This window comes from Microcaecilia unicolor, chromosome 14, assembly GCF_901765095.1.
Source record: "Microcaecilia unicolor chromosome 14, aMicUni1.1, whole genome shotgun sequence".
In the NCBI taxonomy this organism is placed as follows: domain Eukaryota; kingdom Metazoa; phylum Chordata; class Amphibia; order Gymnophiona; family Siphonopidae; genus Microcaecilia; species Microcaecilia unicolor.
The window spans coordinates 34512391-34531144 of record NC_044044.1 but is presented as its reverse complement, the minus strand read 5'-3'; the positions used below and the strand labels follow the sequence as shown (position 1 = coordinate 34531144).

The following is an 18754-nucleotide window of genomic DNA, read 5'->3' as shown; positions in this document are numbered from 1 at the left end:
TTAGAAAGTAGCTTCTGATATGCCTCAGTGTATGGAATATTCTTTGTTTGTGCTTTAAAGGACTGATTTTGGTCGTGTTATTCCTAAGATTTTCAGGTTGTCTGCTATTGGGTAGGTGGTCCCGGTCAGGGGTAATGCTGGAGAAGGCCTCCTTGCAGTAACTGTTAAGTTTGAATGCTGAGGTCTAGGAATCCAAGATAACTCAGTCATTGAGTTATGAAGGTGTTTACTTCTAACGTGTCTTGTCTAAATGGGATGTATCAGCGTAGATGAATGGGTTGAAGCCATGCTTTGATAGTGTCCTTGCCAGTGAGGTCATCATTATGTTGAACAGTGTAGGCGAGATCAGGGAGTCTTGCGGTACCCCACATTCTGAATTCCATAGGGAGGAGAGTAGGTTGTTCATTTTGACCTGGTAGGATCTTGATGTTAGGAATCCTTGAAATCACTGTAGTAACCTCGCCTCGATACCGAGTTTGTCCAACATTCTTACTAGGATTTGCTAGTTGACCATGCCAGTGCTCTTGACATGTCAAATTGTAGCAGCAGGATTTTTTTGGCCTTGCTGATTTCACTTTTGAAATTGGCCAGTAAGGTTGCAAGTACAGCTGCTTGAAGGAGAATTAGCAGACAGACAAGAAAACGGAAAAGAGAAACTAGAACCAACACGGTGGAAAATAAAATGGCCAGACAACAAAGGTAGAAAAGGCATTTTATTTTGAATTTATTAACTGAAATATGTTAGCTTGAGAAATGTGAATATCGGATGTCATTTTATTGTGTTCAGTAGAAAATGAAATACATTTGTTTTTATTTCTCCACTGTTGCAGTACATGCCAAAGTTCCCAGTTCAATTTTTGTCTACATATTTTGATTTCTAATTTGTGACCCCTGGTTCTGTATTTGGTGAGGGTCTGTCAATGGGGAGAGGGAATTAGGAGGAGGGTGGCCTTCTACCCTGGTCCTGAGCCTTGCTGTAGCTGCTGGGGATCCCCAAGCCCCATCAGCTGAGGACCTCCTCTGAAGGCAACCAAAACTCCCTTCTACTAAGCTTGGCAGATGGCTGCAACACGCTTGAGCCACCGATAACTAAGCATGCGTGGGGTGCCAGCATCAGTGGCTCAAGAAGTTGCTGCCCCTGTCCCCCAAGCTTGGTAAAAGGGGGTTCTGGCTGTCTTTGGAGGAAGTCAACTGAGAGAGCTTGGAGATCCCCATGAGCTAAAGTATATTCTGAGTTGGGGGAGGAAGGGGGCGGGAGCAGAGAGAACATTGTGCGCCCACCCAAACTTGTAAATTGTTATTTTTATTTTCAATTATTTGGTGTGTCTGATTTCATACTTCCTTTTCAAGTGATACTTAGTTGTAATACATATTTAAAAATTGCATACAGAAAAAAAAGAATCGCTTTCAGCTTCCAGCTTGTTACTTTACTTCCAATGTACAGCAATTACTGAAGTAAAAAAGGTGCGTTAAAGGATTAAAGTAACAGATTATGCACAACATTAAACAAACACTTTCAGGGAATATAACAGGACAAAACTCCCTCTCAAAGAAGCAAAATTCTACAGATTAGGACAAAGAGAAGCAGAAAAATGTTTGTGCTAAATAAAAGGACCTGCCCTTTGTCAGACCTGCTGACCCAAACTTATTCTAGCTTGGGCTGTGGAGGTGGGGAACCAGTTACTCCCACCTTCTCTCCCCTCCTTCACTATGCCCTTCCCCCATCTCCCTCCTTACATACTTCTCCTCCCTATAACCATCTTCCTTCCAAAGCATCCACTCTATCCCTTCCTCCTTCTTTACTGTGAGAGAAACTGTATCACCCCAGGCCAGCCTTAATGTCCTGTGTGTGGATATTTCTGGACACCTTGATCTAAGGCCAAATTTTCAAGTGCCGATATCAATGGATACCACAGTGTAAAGCCAGTTCCCCAGGTGCCGATATCAGTGGATACCATGGTATCTTCCCAACTCAATGCTCCTTCTGGTGGCTGGCTGCACCAAAACATTTCTACGTGCCATACTTCTGATCTTGGCAGCCCGGTGTTTGGCTGTTAATGGAGAAGGAAAGCCTGTGCTTGGGCAGGAGGGTGTAGCGGAATTGGAGAGTCACTCATCCAGCGAGGATTCCAGCTCTACAGATTCTTCTGTTTCCTGTGGAGGAAGAAAAGCAGAGAATGCTGAACTTCTAAGTTTGCTTCATAAATTTGTACCCTATTTTCAGGAAAACATATTCAGCCAGCAGTGATCGGCGCTTCTTTAATTGCTGGTCGCTGGCAGCTAAATTAGACCCTTACTGCTCTAATTGCCTATTGCTATTCTTACTGTACACCGCCTTGAGTGAATTCCTTCAAAAAGGCGGTAAATAAATCCTAATAAATAAATAAATATTTGGGTGCCGGGGTGGGGTTGTTCCTGGGAGTTAGTCGGGTGCTGCTGATATTCAGGCAGTACCAGGATAGATACTCAGTTAAATCAGGGGGGACCTTTTTACTGTCTTGGTACCACCACTGAACATCAGGGTACCTAGAGAACTCCTTCCTCTGCCCTGACTCCACTCCTGGACCACCCTGACAGACTCTCTCCTACCTGGTCAGATAGCACTGAATACTGCTCCCTGCGTTTGCCTGATTTATGAGCTTAGTGCTGAAAATCAGTGGTAAACTCCCAACTCACCCCCCCACCTTAAATCCACCCTGTTGCCACCCACATTTTAATGCTCCTACATTTAGGAGTTTAGTGAAATTTTGAGTATAAAGTTAAGCCCTCAGCTCTAGTAAATTTTCAAAGAGGCCAATTTAGGAGCACAATTGTCAAAGTTAGAAGCCAAAATCCTTTAAATAATGGCCTCAAACAGACTTTCCTGGCCTGACAATGTGTCCACATCTCATCAGATATGTAAAAGGCTTATCTGGGAGATTTCGTGTGGATTTTCAGTCACTGAAAAGCATTGCAGTAGTTTTAATGTCACAAGTGAGAGGCGCTTCGGAGCTGTGGTTGGAAGCTGCATGTAAACACATAGAGGCGTAAGCACTAAACTGCCAAGTGGTAAAAATAACTAATATCGTGAGCATGCGATTACCTAGTTGGGATACAGTAGTGTGAGCAAGCTGAACTGAGCGCGTGCAACCCTCGTTTCCCAATGGCTTGGCTAAGCTCAGCCAAGGGAATGGTTCTACTGTTAGTGCTCAGTATGACGGCCCAAATTTTTAAAAGGAACCTCCATGAGGGACCGATTATCTTTTCCCCATGTCAGGCTGAACTATGCACAGTTTATGTCTGGCAGATTTGTTGGCCTTTCTGGAAAAATCATGATTTTTGTCTTGCAAATAGTGATGAATTTAACTTGTTGCCCTCAGAAGCTGGTGAGCATAGAGACTGAGTCAGTCCACGCTCCCAGGCCCTGCCTCTCACACAGAAGACAAACCCCTTGTTCCGATCTCCCTAGGTCCAGTTTCAGCCCTGCACACCTCCTCCTCTGCCTCTAGGTACGAAACCCGCATCTCATCAGCTGCAGTCCTCTCCTCAGCTTGGAAAAACTCCTTGTCGAGGCGCTCAAGCTGTGGCACTGACACCAGGGCTTTCAGGCGATAGTTCTCGGCCTCTGTACAGGGGTTGTCTTGCATTGCCAGGGCCCGCAGTGCTCCCAGACAGCTCAGTTTCTGGAGCTCCTTCATTCTGCCTATCAGGTTTCCTCTAAATGCAAAAGAACAGATAAAAAGCATAAGGAGAGGAGAGAAGCACATACAGAAAAAGAGGATAATAATGCCAACCATGGGAGAACAAAAGAGAAATAGTGATTAATACAAAGACTGAGGGGGGCAGAGACTGGCACTGTGGGAGAAAGCCAGGCTTGTGTCAGGTATATGACGTCTGTTTGCTCTCTGCAACTGAAGGAACAGGCTGGGGTCCGTCAACTATTCCCATCTGTACAGCTAGATGAAATCACAGCTAGAAAGGAAGCACAGGTACCTGAGATCTGAAGTGGTGAACCCTGACCAGGAAGCACTCGTGAGAAGAGAGGTTTCTGACATATCTGGTGTTTACACTAGGGATGGCTCAGAGCTCTGACTTTCATACCCCTCCTGCCCCCTTGTTGCTCAAATGGCAGATGAAATTTAATGTGGACAAATGCAAAGTAATGCACATTGGGAAGAATAATTTGAATCATAGTTACCGATGCTAGGGTCCACCTTAGGAGTCAGCACTCAAGAAAAAGATCTAGGTGTCATTGTAGACAATACGCTAAAATCTTCTGCCCAGTGGCAATAAAAGCCAACAGGATGCTAGGAATTATGAGGAAATGGATGCAAAATAAGACTAAGAATATTATAATGTCTCTGTATTGTTCCATGGTGCGACCTCACCTTGAGTACTGCGTTCAATTCTCGTCACTACATCTCAAAAAAGATATAGTGGAATTAGAAAAAGTTTAAAGAACAGCGACCAAAATGATAAAGGGGATGGACACCTCTTATATGAAGAAAGGCTAAAGAGGTTAAGGCTCTTCTGCTTGGAAAACAGACAGCGATGGGGAGATATGATTGAAGTCTATAAAATCCTGAGTGTTGTAGAACGGGTAAAAGTGAATCGATTTTTCACTCTTTCAAAAAGTACAAAGAACAGGGAACACTCAATGAAACTACATGGAAATACTTTTAAAACAAATAGGAGGAAACATTTTTTAGCTAAGCTCTGAAACTTGCTGCCAGAGGATGTGGTAACGGCGGTTAAGGTATCTGAGTTTAAAAAAGATTTGGACAAGTTCCTGTAGTAAAAGTCCATAGCCCGCTATTGAGATAGACATGGGGGAAGCCACTGCTTGCCCTGGGTTTGGTAGCATGAAATGTTGCTAATATTTGGGTTTCTGCCAGGTACTTGTGACCAGGATTGGCCACTGCTGGAAGCAGGATACTGGGCTAGGTGGACCATTAGTCTGACCCAATATGGCTATTCTTATGTTTATTTAATATTTAATTTATTGAGAATTTTGTCTTGTCCCTACAAACAAGTGTTCGGATTAAATATACAGCGGGCAATTGTATAACACAGGAACGTGAATATTTACATTCCTTAGCGTCCTCACCAGACTAGTCCAGAACTTGTGGGTTGTTCCCATTGATCAGTGGATGGAGACAGAGAGAAAAAAGAAGTCCTGCATGCTTCACCCAAAAAGGGCATCATGCAGCCTTAGATGCTCAGTATATCTCTGTCTCCAGTGGATGGTGACTGGTGGACCATGCAGCTCCTGGATTGGTTACTGAAGCAGCTCTTAGTCTCATTCATTTTCAGGCAGTAGCTACCCATCCAACAGGCTGAAAGACTCGACATTGCTTCTGCACACCCCTTAATGAAACATATAGTTGCATATCATCTGCATAAGATGGTATTTCATACCAAAGACAGGGGACTTTTTACTAAGCCGGTTAAGTGTCTATGCGCGCCCGCTTACTGTGCGAGTCTTTACCGCTAGGTCAATGGCTGGCGGTAAGGTTTCAGACCTAAAATGGACGCCTGGCAATTTTCATTTTGTTGCACGTCCATTTTCGGCAAATATTTTTAAAAAGGCATTTTTTACAGGCATGCTGAAAAATGGATCGGTGAGCGCCCAAAATCCTCGCCTACACTACCGCAAGCCATTTTCAGCATGCCTTTGTAAAAGGACCCCACGGTAATTAAACTTCCCAGTGGGCATACACAGATATTAAAGAGTAGAAACAAAGTGACTGAACCGTGGTGAACACCCCAAGCTCCCAGCCACTAATCTGATTGATAATCACCCTGTACCACTGGTTGACATCTACCACCACTTCCCACAAAAACCAACATCTCCTAGCAGAGTGGATAACACCCCACGGATGCAACATCCTAGATCATCATCATGGCATCGATAGATCCATTAAAAAAAACAACCAAACAAAAAAACCCCAAAATATTGTCCTGATAAAAGACACTGAGGCCGTTTCTGTGCCCTGTCCAGCTCTAAACCCACATGTCTCTCTGTAAGTCTCCTAGTCTCTAAATTACCTGATATTCAGATACTGCAAAGATTTCATGCTCCCTGAGAAGCCATCCAGGGTTTCCAGCTGGTTGTCTCGCACATGAAGGGTCTGCAGCTGGACCAGCCCCTCCAGGCCTTCTAGTCGCCTGATCGAATTCTGAGCCTGAGAACAAGGGGACAGAGGTGTGAGCAGGTGTCACCTGCAGAATACAATGTCTCAGGTTTAGAAGCAGCCACCATCACACCCCCCCCCCCCCCCCCCAGCCTGCTGCTGCTCTTCCAGTTCCAACAGGGGTAACTGCACATTTTCTGTCTGGCATCTCCGACCCATTCAGCCTGCCCACATGTTGCTCTCCCTATCTTAAAGATATGACCTCGCTGCTGGCTCTAGCATATCGCTCTTTATCCAGCTTGGTTTTTGTGATGCTTTTATCCTTTAGATCAATTGTCTGATAGCGTCATCAGATGCCCCTAAGATCCCAGCAGTAATAATTCCCTGTTCCTGCTTTGCACATTTTTGCTATATTCAAGCTTTAGCAGCCCCTCTTCACATGGAAAATTTTCCAATGCCAAGACCATCCCTTTCAGTCCTTCTGAAGACAAGGTGACCAGACCTGCAGGCATTAGTCAAGAAGTTGACACCCCAGAGATTTGTATAACAGCAGAATGACATTTTCCTATTGCTTGTAAATCCTTTCCTAATAATTCCTCTTACTTGGTTGATGCTCCCCAGTAACCCAACATTTCTCTCCTGAGACGTAACAGTCATTGCACTGTAGGCCCTTAGCTCTTCGCATTTAGCTATGAAGGGATCTCACAATACCTAGTGACTGGGCAATAAAGCTCGTATGCTGTTTAGGAGAAGTCGGTGGTAAGTAATTGGACGTACAAAGACAATCCACACTCAGGAGCCTCAGCCACATTACAATGATCCACTTCACAAGCAAAAGGGTGGAGCTGAAGGACTGGTCCCTCACCCTATCAGTCTCTGAATTACCAGGTAGAGGTTCCGCAGGTTGGGCAGGAGGATTCCCGCTGTGCTCTCCAGCCTGTTGCCTCGGAGTTCTAGAGTCTGCAAATTTTCCAGCTTCGCACAATCCATTCCAGACAGTGTGAGGATCTCATTCCCTAAATACAAATATCACAGTGGGATACCAATAAGTGCAAACAATGTACTAAACACACCACATAAATACAGAGAGAAAGATAAGGAGAACCAGCTCCTTGTGACCTTAGGCAAGTCACTTAACCCTCCATTGCTCCAGGTACAAAAACTTAGATTGTGAGCCCTTTAGGGACAGAGAAAGTACCTGCATATAATGTGTACAGCGCTGCGTATGTCTAGTAGCGCTATAAAATTATTAATAGTAGTAGTAAGGAAGAGAGACTGGAATGAGTATATGGAAAAATGGAAGATGCAGATTAATGCCCAAAGCATGTGATGTGAAAAACAAATGGACTGCAGTGCCAGAAGTGCAGCCCGTGTTTCACCCTAGACAAACCTTCAGCAGTGCACCCCCATGGATGGCTCAAAGCCCTCCTCCCACTCCACACATCCAGCTCTCCCCTTCCCTACCCCTCTGGAGTCCAGCATCTCCATTTCCATACCCTTGCTTCCCTGAAAAACAAGACCAAGGATATTATAATGTCTCTGTATTGCTCCATGGTGCAACCTCACCTTCAGTATTGTGTTCAGTTCTGGTTGCCATACCTCAAAAATAGATATACCAGAATTAGAAAAGGTTCAAAGAAGAGCGAACAAAATGATAAATGGGATGGAACTCCTCCCATATGAAGAAAGGCTAAAGAGATTAGAGCTCTTCAGCTTGGAAAAGAGACTGATGGGGGGGGGGGGGGGGGGGGGTTATTCAGTGTCAGTAGCTGGTGAATTTAGGACACTCTTTTTTTATGTTTTAAGTTCACGCGGTAATTCACTGAGTCAGACCTGGATACCAGTGTTCAATAACTGAGTATTAGGATGTGAAGCGTCTGTTCACGCTTTCCAAAAATACTAGGACTAGGGGGCATGCGATTAAACTACAGTGTAGTAAATTTAAAACAAATCGGAGAAAGTTTTTCTTCACCCAACATGTAATTAAACTCTGGAATTCATTGCCGGAAAATGTGGTGAAGGCGGTTAGCTTAGCAGAGTTTAAAAAGGGGTTGGACGGTTTCCTAAAGGACAAGTCCATAAACCGCTACTAAACGGACTTGGAAAAATCCAAAATCCCAGGAATAACATGTATAGAATGTTTGTACATTTGGGAAGCTTGCCAGGTGCCCTTGGCCTGGATTGGCCGCTGTCGTGGACAAGATGCTGGGCTCGATGGACCCTTGGTCTTTTCCCAGTATGGCATTACTTATGTACTTATGTACATAGTCAGTCAGTACCTGGTGAATGTAGGACACTGTTTTTTATGTCCTAATTTAGGATAATGGGCTGGTTATTACTGCTGAATGCTTTTATTTCGCTGGACTGCCCTGGAATTGGCTGGGAGATGGGTAATATTAACTAGATGCCCACAACGATGTCCTCTTTTGTGTATAAATACTCAGGACACCAGCACTTTCATGTGTAAGGGGTGTAGCGAGTAGATGCAGATGGGGTGCATGGGATGGGCATGGGCGGGGCTGCCATTTACATGCATGGTACCCGACAGATCCATGGACGGTGTAGGATTAGGCTCTGAGTGGAGTGGAGAAGTGGCCTAGTGGTTAGGGTGGTGGACTTTGGTCCTGGGGAACTGAGGAACTGAGTTCGATTGCCACTTCAGGCACAGGCAGCTCCTTGTGACTCTGGGCAAGTCACTTAACCCTCCATTGCCCCATGTAAGCCGCATTGAGCCTGCCATGAGTGGGAAAGCGCGGGGTACAAATGTAACAAAAAAAAATAATGAGGTTACGAACTACAGAACTGCCCCCGTGGTGTGCAAGTAAGTGCTACTGACACCCTGAATATTAACCGCTTAGTGACTGGCACTAAACATGGATTTTTACTGGCACAATCTGAATAATTCCACTGAAAATCTGGCACTATCCACATGGCACCAGGACAGAGAACTCAGCTACATGTACAACACTGATACTTGGCTACTCTCCATATAGCTATGTGATTTAAATTTAGGATTTAAAAAAAGGGTTATCAGAAATGGAAACTACTTAGCTATTCTTCCAGTGGCTAAATATCATCGCTCTTATTAAGGGTAACATAACCTACATAGTAAATGATGGCAGATAAAGACCTTAAGGTCCATCCAGTCTGCCCAACAAGATAAACTCATTTTACATGGTATGTGATACTTTATACTCGAGTTTGATTTGTCCTTGCCATTCTCAGGGCGTAGACCGTAGAAGTCTGCCCAGCCCTGTTCTTGTCCTAAGTTCTGAAGGTAACATCGAAGCCCCTTAAAATTTACACTCCAGCCCATCCCTATCTATTCAGCCACATTTTGATGTTTGTCTTCTCCAATATTTAGTAATGACACATGTAGCTGCTGGTAATATACCATTCAGTAATTTTGTATATTTTTGTGGTCTATACCAAGAGGGACCTTGGCCAAGAAGCATAGGTAAGGCACAAATGGGATAGAAATAGCTCAACTTTGTGATAAAAATAAATAAAACAACTGAACTTGTTTCCATAAGACCAGCACATACACTGTTGCCAACATAAGTTAGAAACTTAGTTTTGGGTCCCATAAAGATTTTTTTTTTTTTTTGGGGGGGGGGGGGGGAGAGAGAGTTACATATGTCCTCAATAAAAGAGTCTAATTTAAGTATTTAAAAGCCCCAACCCCGCACTGCCACACACAACAGCTCTGCCAGCCCCCCTCCCATTATTCCTGTACTAATACCCCTCAAAGCACCTCACTCCTGCCCTGCAGCATCTCCTTTATTCCCATCATGCCTCAGAGGAAATGTAGTACAACTGGATCTGTACATCAGTGACCAGCAACTCAGGCTCCAGCAGAAGCCTTTTAGACCTCTTCAATGTTGCTTTCGGCACCTAACCTTTATACCTTTCAGGAAATCTAGACTGCCCCTATTTGACTGACTGTACATTTGTCCTTAAGATTCTAAGCTCCTTTGAGCAGGGACTGTCCTTCTATGTTAAATTGTACAGCGCTGCGTAACCCTAGTAGAGCTTTAGAAATGTCAAGTAGTAGTAGACAATAAGGACAAGGGTAGGGGCAGTGACTGCATTGCACATACACTCTGCATTATTCACCTAGGCGGTTTCCAAATAACCACACATAATTAAAACAAATATACAAAATTAAAACCAGAAAAGAGACAGAACCACCACAGATCATCAAACAGGTAATGCTGTTCCTCCACACCAAAAGTCACAGAAAGGCTGCAACAAAGTTTTTTTTTTAAGGTGCAGCACATTTCAGTGAAGTAAAACGGCACAGAGAGGTACAAAACTTGATGCATCAACGATAACATTTTGTATTGCGCTCACCAACGCAGCTGTTTCAGCACCGGAATTATATAGTTAAATCCAGGAATCCCTACCACAAGCCTTGCTGACAACTCGGACGGCAGAGCTGAATACACAGAAATGCCGCTGCTGGCTTTTAATAACATGCACTCACTGTTAATGTTGAATACTGACTGGATTTTTTTTAAGAAGTGGGAAAGAGGGAATCTGGGGACTTATATGGGCAGTGACATTTCTTCCAATTCTTGGGTCTACCGTCAGACGGAGCAGCCCAGGTGACTAACAGCCTCTTTGGCAGAGACTGGCCACTGGCAGCTGGTTTGGTTTCATGGCCCTCAGCACTGGCTTCGAAATCATTATTAAGGACATTACAGGGCCCTGCTCTTCTGAGTCCGAACTACTTGTCACGGCTGGAATCAGCATGGCCTGTCCAAAACCAGTCCATGCTCAGCCTTTCCACAAGGTTCTGAAAGATGCTGTCCTTTCAGAGCTAAGAACAGCACACCTGTGTGTCTCGCAAGGTCAGGGTTTCGGCAGAACCTACCATTAAGGTTGAGCGACTCCAGGCGGGGGTGGCTAATGCCTCCTAGTTCCCTGATGCGGTTATGGCTAAAGCTGGCGACCTGCAGATAGGGCAGTTCCTCCAGTTGTATATTCAGTAGCAAGTTCTGGTCCGCTTTCAACCACAGCAGGTGGGTGAGGGAGTTCAGCGGTGAAATATCCAGCAGGTGATTCTGAGCGACATTGACATAACGCAGATGAATGTATGAAGAGATGAGGTTGATGTCCGTCAGGTCACTGTTTAAGGGCAGTGAAGCAACAGATAATCCAAAGAGAGTCTCTGATACCAAACAACCCACACAGTCTGATACAGGACTCCCAATCCCATACAACAGAAAACCCATGGACTGTCTCCCATACAAGATCCCTAATCCCTACAACAGATAACCCACAATCCCTGGCACTGGGTCCCTGTTATTTATTCATTCACACTTGATATAAGTAAAAACTGTGATCTGCTCAGGGTTGTGGTTTCCCTTAGATCAACAGACAAATAACAAACACTTGCCGATCTTTAAGCTCCAGTTTGACGTATGCATGAGCCAGTCCATTTCCAGTTTTACACAGCAGTGAGAGTCCTTCCTTCAATATCTCCTCAGTCAGAGGCAAAGAGAGTGGAGGCTGAAGACCAAACATTAAAAAGTCATTAGTTCTAGGCTCCTCTGTCCCACACCAGCCTTCCTCAGAGCTTTGCCTCACTCTCTCATTCTCTCCACATCCCTAGACTTCCATGCGCTTCTCCCCCCTACCCCAAGATTTCCTACTTTCTCTTTCTGTCCTCTCTGTGGGTGTAATCTCACCTCTTCTTTTTCCTCTTCTTCCTCCTCCTCCTCCTCCTCTCCCTTCAGTTCTTCTTCTCTCACACTCTCTTCTCCCTCCTGTGGCTCAAAATCTGTTTCTCCTTCCTCGCCAACGTCGACATCATCATCTGCGTCTGACATTTCACAAATTTGAAAACTAAAAAAAGAGAAGAGAAACCGCAAACAATGAACTCGAACCAAAAACAAACCAAAAATCCTTAGCACAACAAAATCATTTGATAAAGTGATCGATTAGCCACTATTTCCCACTCTTCACTTGCAGGCACACCAAGTCAGCAGGTTTTCAGGACTGCCACGATGAATATGCACAAGACTGGTTTGCATACATAGACATGCAAATCTCTCTTCTGCATAATGATTATGGTTATACAGAAAAACAAATTGGCTAGATGTGCCAGTTGGGAAACAGTGTAAATGAGAAAGAAACACACCAGGTTCTTGCCCCATCAGCAGTCAAGATCTGCTACTTTCATTGGATGCAGCTTTCAACGTTACTGTGGGTCAGCAAGTGGCCTCATGCCGTCTGGGTCAGGATTTTAACTCATATCAAGGGGCAATGATGGCATTAGTATTTCCCACTTCTCTTAAAAAACTGGTAGACTATCTCAGCTGGTTCCCAATGCCTAGATCCAGCTGACGAGATCTGATCCAAATGGACCAGTCTCATGTAGAAGATTTTAAACTTATCTTGGTTTTCTATTTTTTTTTCAACTGTGCCAGTGCACAACAGGATTTGTAATTCCCACTTCCTTCATTTGAAATCTACACCATAGGGAATGCAATGAGCCATGTTAATGCCTTTTATTAGCACATTATCATTTTAACCTCCATCTTTGACTTCCTCTTCCCTAGACAAAATGGGTTTAATCCCCCTGGCCAGAGGGTGGTACTCTGAGACAACTGTAGACTGCCAGGGGACAATGGCACAATGGCAGCCCGCTTCCTTCTGTCCCCAGACCCACACACATAACCTCATAAGAATATAAGAATAGCCATACTGGGCCAGACCAACGATCCATCTAGCCCAGTATCCTGCTTCCATCAGTGGCCAATTCAGGTCACAAGTATCTGACAGAATCCCAAACAGTGATAACCTTTCAGCTTAGCATGGAAAGTGCTGGATTCTTAAGATGCTTGTAGCGAGTTGTAAAGACCCCCGAAGCAGGTCCGAGGGACCGAAACACCATTAGTCTGCAACAGTGGCCATTGGGTGTCAGAAGATTCACACAGAGTGGTTGCTTTTTTCATTTATTTGCTTCGATTCTAAATTTTTTTGTAATACATATGGGCTTTTTATATATTGCATTTCAGAAGTGCAATTAAATAAATAACATATAATAAGCATAATGCAAATGATTGATAATGGCAGCGGGCTTGGGATTTGAAATAGCATAAATCTACGAGATTCAAGAGCCTGGTTTACAAAGCTTATCTGATGCATTCCCTTTACCACTGAGTGTTGTATATAAGCCACGGCAGTCAGGCTCTCCTTTTATTCTCTTAGAATCCCAAATAATTGCAGGATTCATGCTACTGATCCCAGTAGGGTACCATATGTCCGGATTCTCCCGGACAGTGCCCTCTTTTTCAGGGGACTGTCGGAGGGTTTTTACCAGCCTGCCTGTTTGTCCAGGTTTCTGGGCGGGTAGACAGGCTGGCAGGCCTCATGGTGCTCTCCCCTCACGTAACTTAATGCACCCTGGTGGTCTAGTGGCCTCTTCTGGGCAGGAAAGAACCCCGCTGACCCACTCACTGCCGGCGCCACTTCAAAATGGCTGCCAAGACTGCAATTCATTCCAGAATTAATTACATTAGTTAATGTAGTAACCAGTTGATAATCTCGTCTCTTTTCTGTATTGCAAATCTACTGATATTAGAACTTGTAGGTTTGTTTGTTTTTTTGTGCTAATTTGTAACTACTTCACTATTGTTTACATTCAAACTCTGTATTTCTAATCTAAACTGTAAACCGAGCTTGTTTCCGACACAAATGACCTAAATAAATAAACAAAGCAACCAACCAGCAGCAGCAACAGAGGGAGGATCTGGATCCCTATCCCAGCCTGAGCTGGAGGGTAAAAACCCAGGATCTGAAAGGTGGAAACGTTATAACCAGGTGCAGGATCTGATTCAGGGTCCCAGGGAGGAGGAAACCATTGCAATGCAAGCCCAGGGACCAGGAGGAGGATTTGCACCTGCACCTCGACCCCGTTGCTAACCAGACTCCCGGTCCACTCACCCTGCACTGGCCGCGCTATGCCAGAGAGTGTGTGACACCCGGAAGTAGCAGCGCGCACACGCCGGGCAAAGCGTTCTAACGGTTACCTGGGCAACAGCAACGACAAGGGGCCACGTGCCGCGATGTCCCCGCCCCAGGAGGAGTTAGATTGAGAGGCGCCGGTTGTTGCCTAGCAGCAGAGTGATTGACAGCCGTCAGCGACCTCTTTCCTGCCCGCGTACGTCAGACAAGGACCCGAGAGACGTCCCTCCTTGGCTGCAGCCGCGTCCCGCAATCGCTAACGTCACTTCCGGTTTCCTGACAGGAAGGCCGGGGAGGGTGACGCGCCTGATGATGATGAGCTTTCCAAGATGGCTGGAGAGATTGAGAGAGTTGAAGCACTAATAAGAGATCTTTGGTCTGACCCAGCAGGGCCCGAGAAACGGTTTCCCCTTTGGAAGAAGGCCTTTTACTAAAGCCCATTTGCAGATAATGTAGTGTTACAACAATCTTAAGTCCTTTTATACCCACAACAAGTGTCCTTTACTGCAGGATATTGAAGGAGTCATTTCAGCACCTCAGCAAAGTGTAGACACAAACTCTGATCTTATTTAGGGCTTAGAATCACTAAAGCTTCCTACCACATCTTCAGAAATACTCTAATTAATTTGCAAAACAACCCCCCCCCCCCCCCCAATCGTACTGTTTACGTTTAGGAGGACTTACTGTTGCATTTAGGAACGTTTTCAGCAGGAAATGATTGGATTTAGAGAGCTGAAGTGCCAAGAATGTGTGTGTGTGTTGTGGGCTTGATGAGGTGGGATATATGGATTGGGGGCTTTGATCTGGGCTGGATCGATTCAGGAGACTTGATAGGCTACGGAGTAGGTTCTCATTGTTTGGCAGCCTGCAAAAACCGTTTCAGTACCCTTCTCCACCACCGCCAACTCCAGGCTTCGCCCTTTCTGCCTCGCCTCACCCTATGCTTGGAATAAACTCCCTGAGCCCATACACCAAGCCCCCTCCCTACCCATCTTCAAATCCTTGCTCAAAGCCCACCTCTTCAATGTCGCCTTCAGCACCTAACCATTATACTTCTATTCAGGAAATCTAGACTGCCCCAATTTGATTGACTGCACTTTTCGTCCTTTAGATTGTAAGCTCCTTTGAGCAGGGACTGTCCTGTGTGTTAAAATGTACAGCGCTGCGTAACCGTGGTAGCGCTTTAGAAATGTTAAGTAGTAGTAGTAGTGTCTCTAGACAGTGTACGATCGAGTAGCACGGCAATGCCCCAGCACCCTATCCACACCAATACTAACGGTATATTTACTGCTCTGGTTGGTTTTAGTTTGTCCTGCTCGTCCGCGAGGAGCTACACTAACTGCTACCCAATGCTTAATACTAATGGCCCTAGTAGACATACCTCATAGTATTTAACTCTGTAAGTTAGACAGCTAAACTTTTAGTAAATCAACTCAGTTATAGCAGAGATTCCTGCTATTCTTTCAAAATCACTTAACCAGTGTGGATGGACCTGCCTTTCACAATTATGCTTTTCTCAGGGTGTACAAGTGAATAAAGGCCTCTGCAGCCCCAAAGGGTAACATAGCAACATGTATATAGTAACACTGTAAATGTCAGTAGATAAAGACCTGCATGCAGTCTGCCCAAATAGTTCAAGATAAGTAACAATGTTTTACTCACTAAATTCAACTTTAAGATGTCTTCTCCTTCCCCACTGACTTACATAGCACCTGCACTCAGAGTACATGGTATGAATGTGATATAAAATATGCATACTTGATTCTGATCTGCCATTTTTGGGACACAGGCCATAAAAATCTGCCCAGCACTGGCCTTACTTCCCAAGTACTGGAGTTGCCATCAAAGCACCACTACTGATTGGATGGTTTAGTGAGGTCCATGGATTGGCCCTAGTGGAGCGCCAAGAAGACGATCAAACTTGACTGGGAACTAAAGGTCATAGCAAGGTTTCCATTGGTGAATTTCTGGCAGGAGTTTTATCAAATCCACAGGCTGCTGCAGATGTATGACTACACTACCTTCCCAGTTTGGGCTTAGAATAAAGCGTTAGGCAAGGCATCCCATGTCTTCAATTAAATTCCACCTATTGAGTGGCCTTTGGGACAATCTGCTGATAGTAACAGCAGTAGGATACCCTTTACTGCGTAGCATGCAGAATCCTTGCAGCCACCTTCAGCTTGGCATTTCCAAAGATGAGGATCAGAGAATTTGTAGGAGGATAAAAAGGTGGCAATGACAGTGCAAATTAAATTCCAAGGTGATTCCTTCTGGAAAACATTGATGCAGATTAATATCATGGCCAGGAAAAAAAAAGATGAACAGAAGCAAGGACAGAACTGGCTGGCTGCAATATGAACTTCCATGCTGGGGTTACTGAATCCTGCTGCATTTTGCACCAGTCTCTGTATGTGTCTGTAGAGGGAGAGGAAGATTAGTGCTACAGAGATGAAAGTTTGTGTACCCAAAGAAGACAAGGTGGGACCTGTAGAAGAATAAGAATCTAGCAGAATGTTCTAGGTCTCTATAATTTGCCAGAACATTGGTGTTTATGCTGATGGAATAGAATCTGTTATCACTCCATTAGACGTACAGCGTTGTGTACGTCTAGTAGCACTATAGAAATGATAAGTAGTAGTAGCACGCCAGGCCAGACTAATAGAAAATGCTGACCGTATGGACACCAGAAGCAGTTGGGGCACCTTCAAGTAGTGAAAGAAAGGGTGACTGAATCTGGTGATCTGAATGCAGTAAAAGACATAGAGCCGGGCATATTTATAAATGATCTGGAAATCAGAACGATGAGTGAGGCGATTAAATTCGCAGACACAAAATTATTCAAAGTTGTCAAAATGCATGCAAATTGTGAAAAATTGCAGGAAGACCATGGGAAATGGAAAGACTGGCTATCCAAATGGCAGATGAAATTTTATGTAGACAAATGCAAAGTGAAGCACATTGGGAAGAATCATCCCAACCCTAGTTGAGGGATGCAAAATGCCATTGAACTGTCCATGGTTCTGAATCTTCATAGCACCTCAGTGATAGGTGGAATACAAACTCACATACCTAGGAATAAAACAAAGAATAACACAAAATACAATTTAGTATAAAAGCAATAAATACATTGCTAAATTGTATTTTGTCTTCTTCTTTGTTTTATTGCAAAGGATGGAAAGGAGAGTGCTTGGGTCAGGGAAACTGTAGATAGGAGAGTGTTCAGGCCAGAGAGGGTGTGAAGGACAGATGGACACGGGGGGGGGGGGGGGGGGGGTTAGTGAAATATTTACAGTACTGGCAGTGTAAGGAAAGGAGACTGAGAATGGAGAGGAGGAAGTACGAGAAGCCAGTCCCTGATTATACAGAAAGTAATCTATGGAAAACAGTTGAGATTAGTGGAGCAGAGAGAGCATTGATGATGTGAAGGTGACATCCCCTTTCATTTGTTCTCTGCTGAAGTCTATCTCCATCCCCCTGGGAGGACGGATCACTGATGTGTGCAAAGCCTTCCTCTGAAGAAGCATCTCCTGTACCACGAGGGCACCTTCATGGTTCTTATCAAATTAGCAAGTGCAACTATACTGAGGGCAGGCTCCAGTCTCTACCTTACAGACAGCACTCATTCAGCCTTCCCAGCAGGGGCTGGAGCCATAGAAAACTAAATACAGGGTGATTTCTCTCCACAATTTCAAATTCCAAAAGCTTTGGAAATCAGATTTCTGAAACCACCTAAGAGAAAAACACTAGAGGCAGTAGTAGCAAAACTTTGTCCAAAGTCTTAAAATGGAGAAAATACTAGTAGTATAATTTTGTAACATATGGCCTAGATTGAGAGGGCACAAAAGTGACTAGTTTATATAGGTAGATAGGTGCCTATGGGTCTGTATAGAATAAAATAGTGACAGAGTCGCAGTTAGATTGAAGGCACAATGTTTATACCCACTAGGGAGCAGAAGTGTTAGCATGTAGCATATGCATATATGTGAATGAACTATGCCCTAGAACATGCCTTGCACACAGCTCACAGAATGTATGTGACCTGTTCACATCACACCTGAGCTCTTTTAAACTGCATAAACAGGATTTTACACATGAAAAATATTAATTTACCTCCATAAGTCCAGTATGTTTCCAGCCCAAAGTATTGTACACCTCCCTGTTCTGTAATAGAGATATTTATTGTGGGAAGAGCAGATAAGACTCCAGACTGGCATGAAGAAGGAGTCACAGTTCATTGCTGCCTCTTGTGATAATACCAATGTGAAGTGACCTGCCTAGATTTAGAACTAATTTTATATCCTGCTTACAGAGCCCACCCACTTGCTGCCACTAAAGGAGGGTAAGACAGGGGCCCAGTACTTCTCAACCCTACCCTTTGTAAGGCTAAGGGATTCCCTCTCAGTAACCAGTGTGTTGGTTTCTCTTTAACTTAGCACCAAGCTGCAGTGGCTCATCTTCCTCTGTCAAATGATAGGCTTTTTTTTTTTTGCTTTGTGACATGTTTTTATAAACAGGTTTTTGTTCTCAAAACACCACAGCCTTTATGCTTCCTGCAGTAGCAATACATTAACTTTTGCAAGATATTATGCTGAAATTTTATTTTGAAGTATTGCTTGAAACTAGGCATTTTATAAGTTTTAACTTCAGATTTTAGAGAGAAACACCTT

The 18754-nt window shown here is 44.3% G+C and overlaps 1 protein-coding gene across 3 annotated transcripts; it reads right to left on the bottom strand.

Annotated features, from left to right (window-relative positions):
* Nucleotides 1–850: 850 nt before the first annotated feature.
* On the bottom strand, nucleotides 851–14293 carry LRRC23 (leucine rich repeat containing 23). 3 transcript variants are annotated; one of them, XM_030187345.1, is made up of 8 exons: nucleotides 14153–14293; nucleotides 11807–11963; nucleotides 11515–11627; nucleotides 10990–11243; nucleotides 6999–7129; nucleotides 6028–6164; nucleotides 3471–3696; nucleotides 851–2154 (listed from the first exon to the last, which is right to left on the bottom strand). In XM_030187345.1, the coding sequence occupies exons 2-8, from the start codon at nucleotides 11945–11947 to the stop codon at nucleotides 2110–2112; spliced, it is 1047 nt and encodes a 348-aa protein (XP_030043205.1). In that variant the 5' UTR covers nucleotides 11948–11963; nucleotides 14153–14293; the 3' UTR covers nucleotides 851–2109. The 3 variants fall into 3 exon arrangements, with proteins under 3 accessions (XP_030043205.1, XP_030043206.1, XP_030043207.1); XM_030187346.1 differs by lacking the exon at nucleotides 14153–14293 and adding an exon at nucleotides 14067–14111; XM_030187347.1 differs by lacking the exon at nucleotides 14153–14293 and adding an exon at nucleotides 13849–14029.
* Nucleotides 14294–18754: the final 4461 nt, after the last annotated feature.

What these genes read in the sequence shown, in the direction of transcription:
- LRRC23 (XM_030187345.1), bottom strand. Translation starts at nt 11,947, where the DNA reads ATGTCAGACGCAGATGATGATGTCGACGTTGGCGAGGAAGGAGAAACA. An exon ending in AAACTGGAGCTTAAAGATCG is followed by an intron (nt 11,244 to 11,514) that starts GCAAGTGTTTGT and finishes GCCCTTAAACAG; the next exon opens with TGACCTGACGGACATCAACC. An exon ending in ACCTGCGGAACCTCTACCTG is followed by an intron (nt 6,165 to 6,998) that starts GTAATTCAGAGA and finishes CCTTGTTCTCAG; the next exon opens with GCTCAGAATTCGATCAGGCG.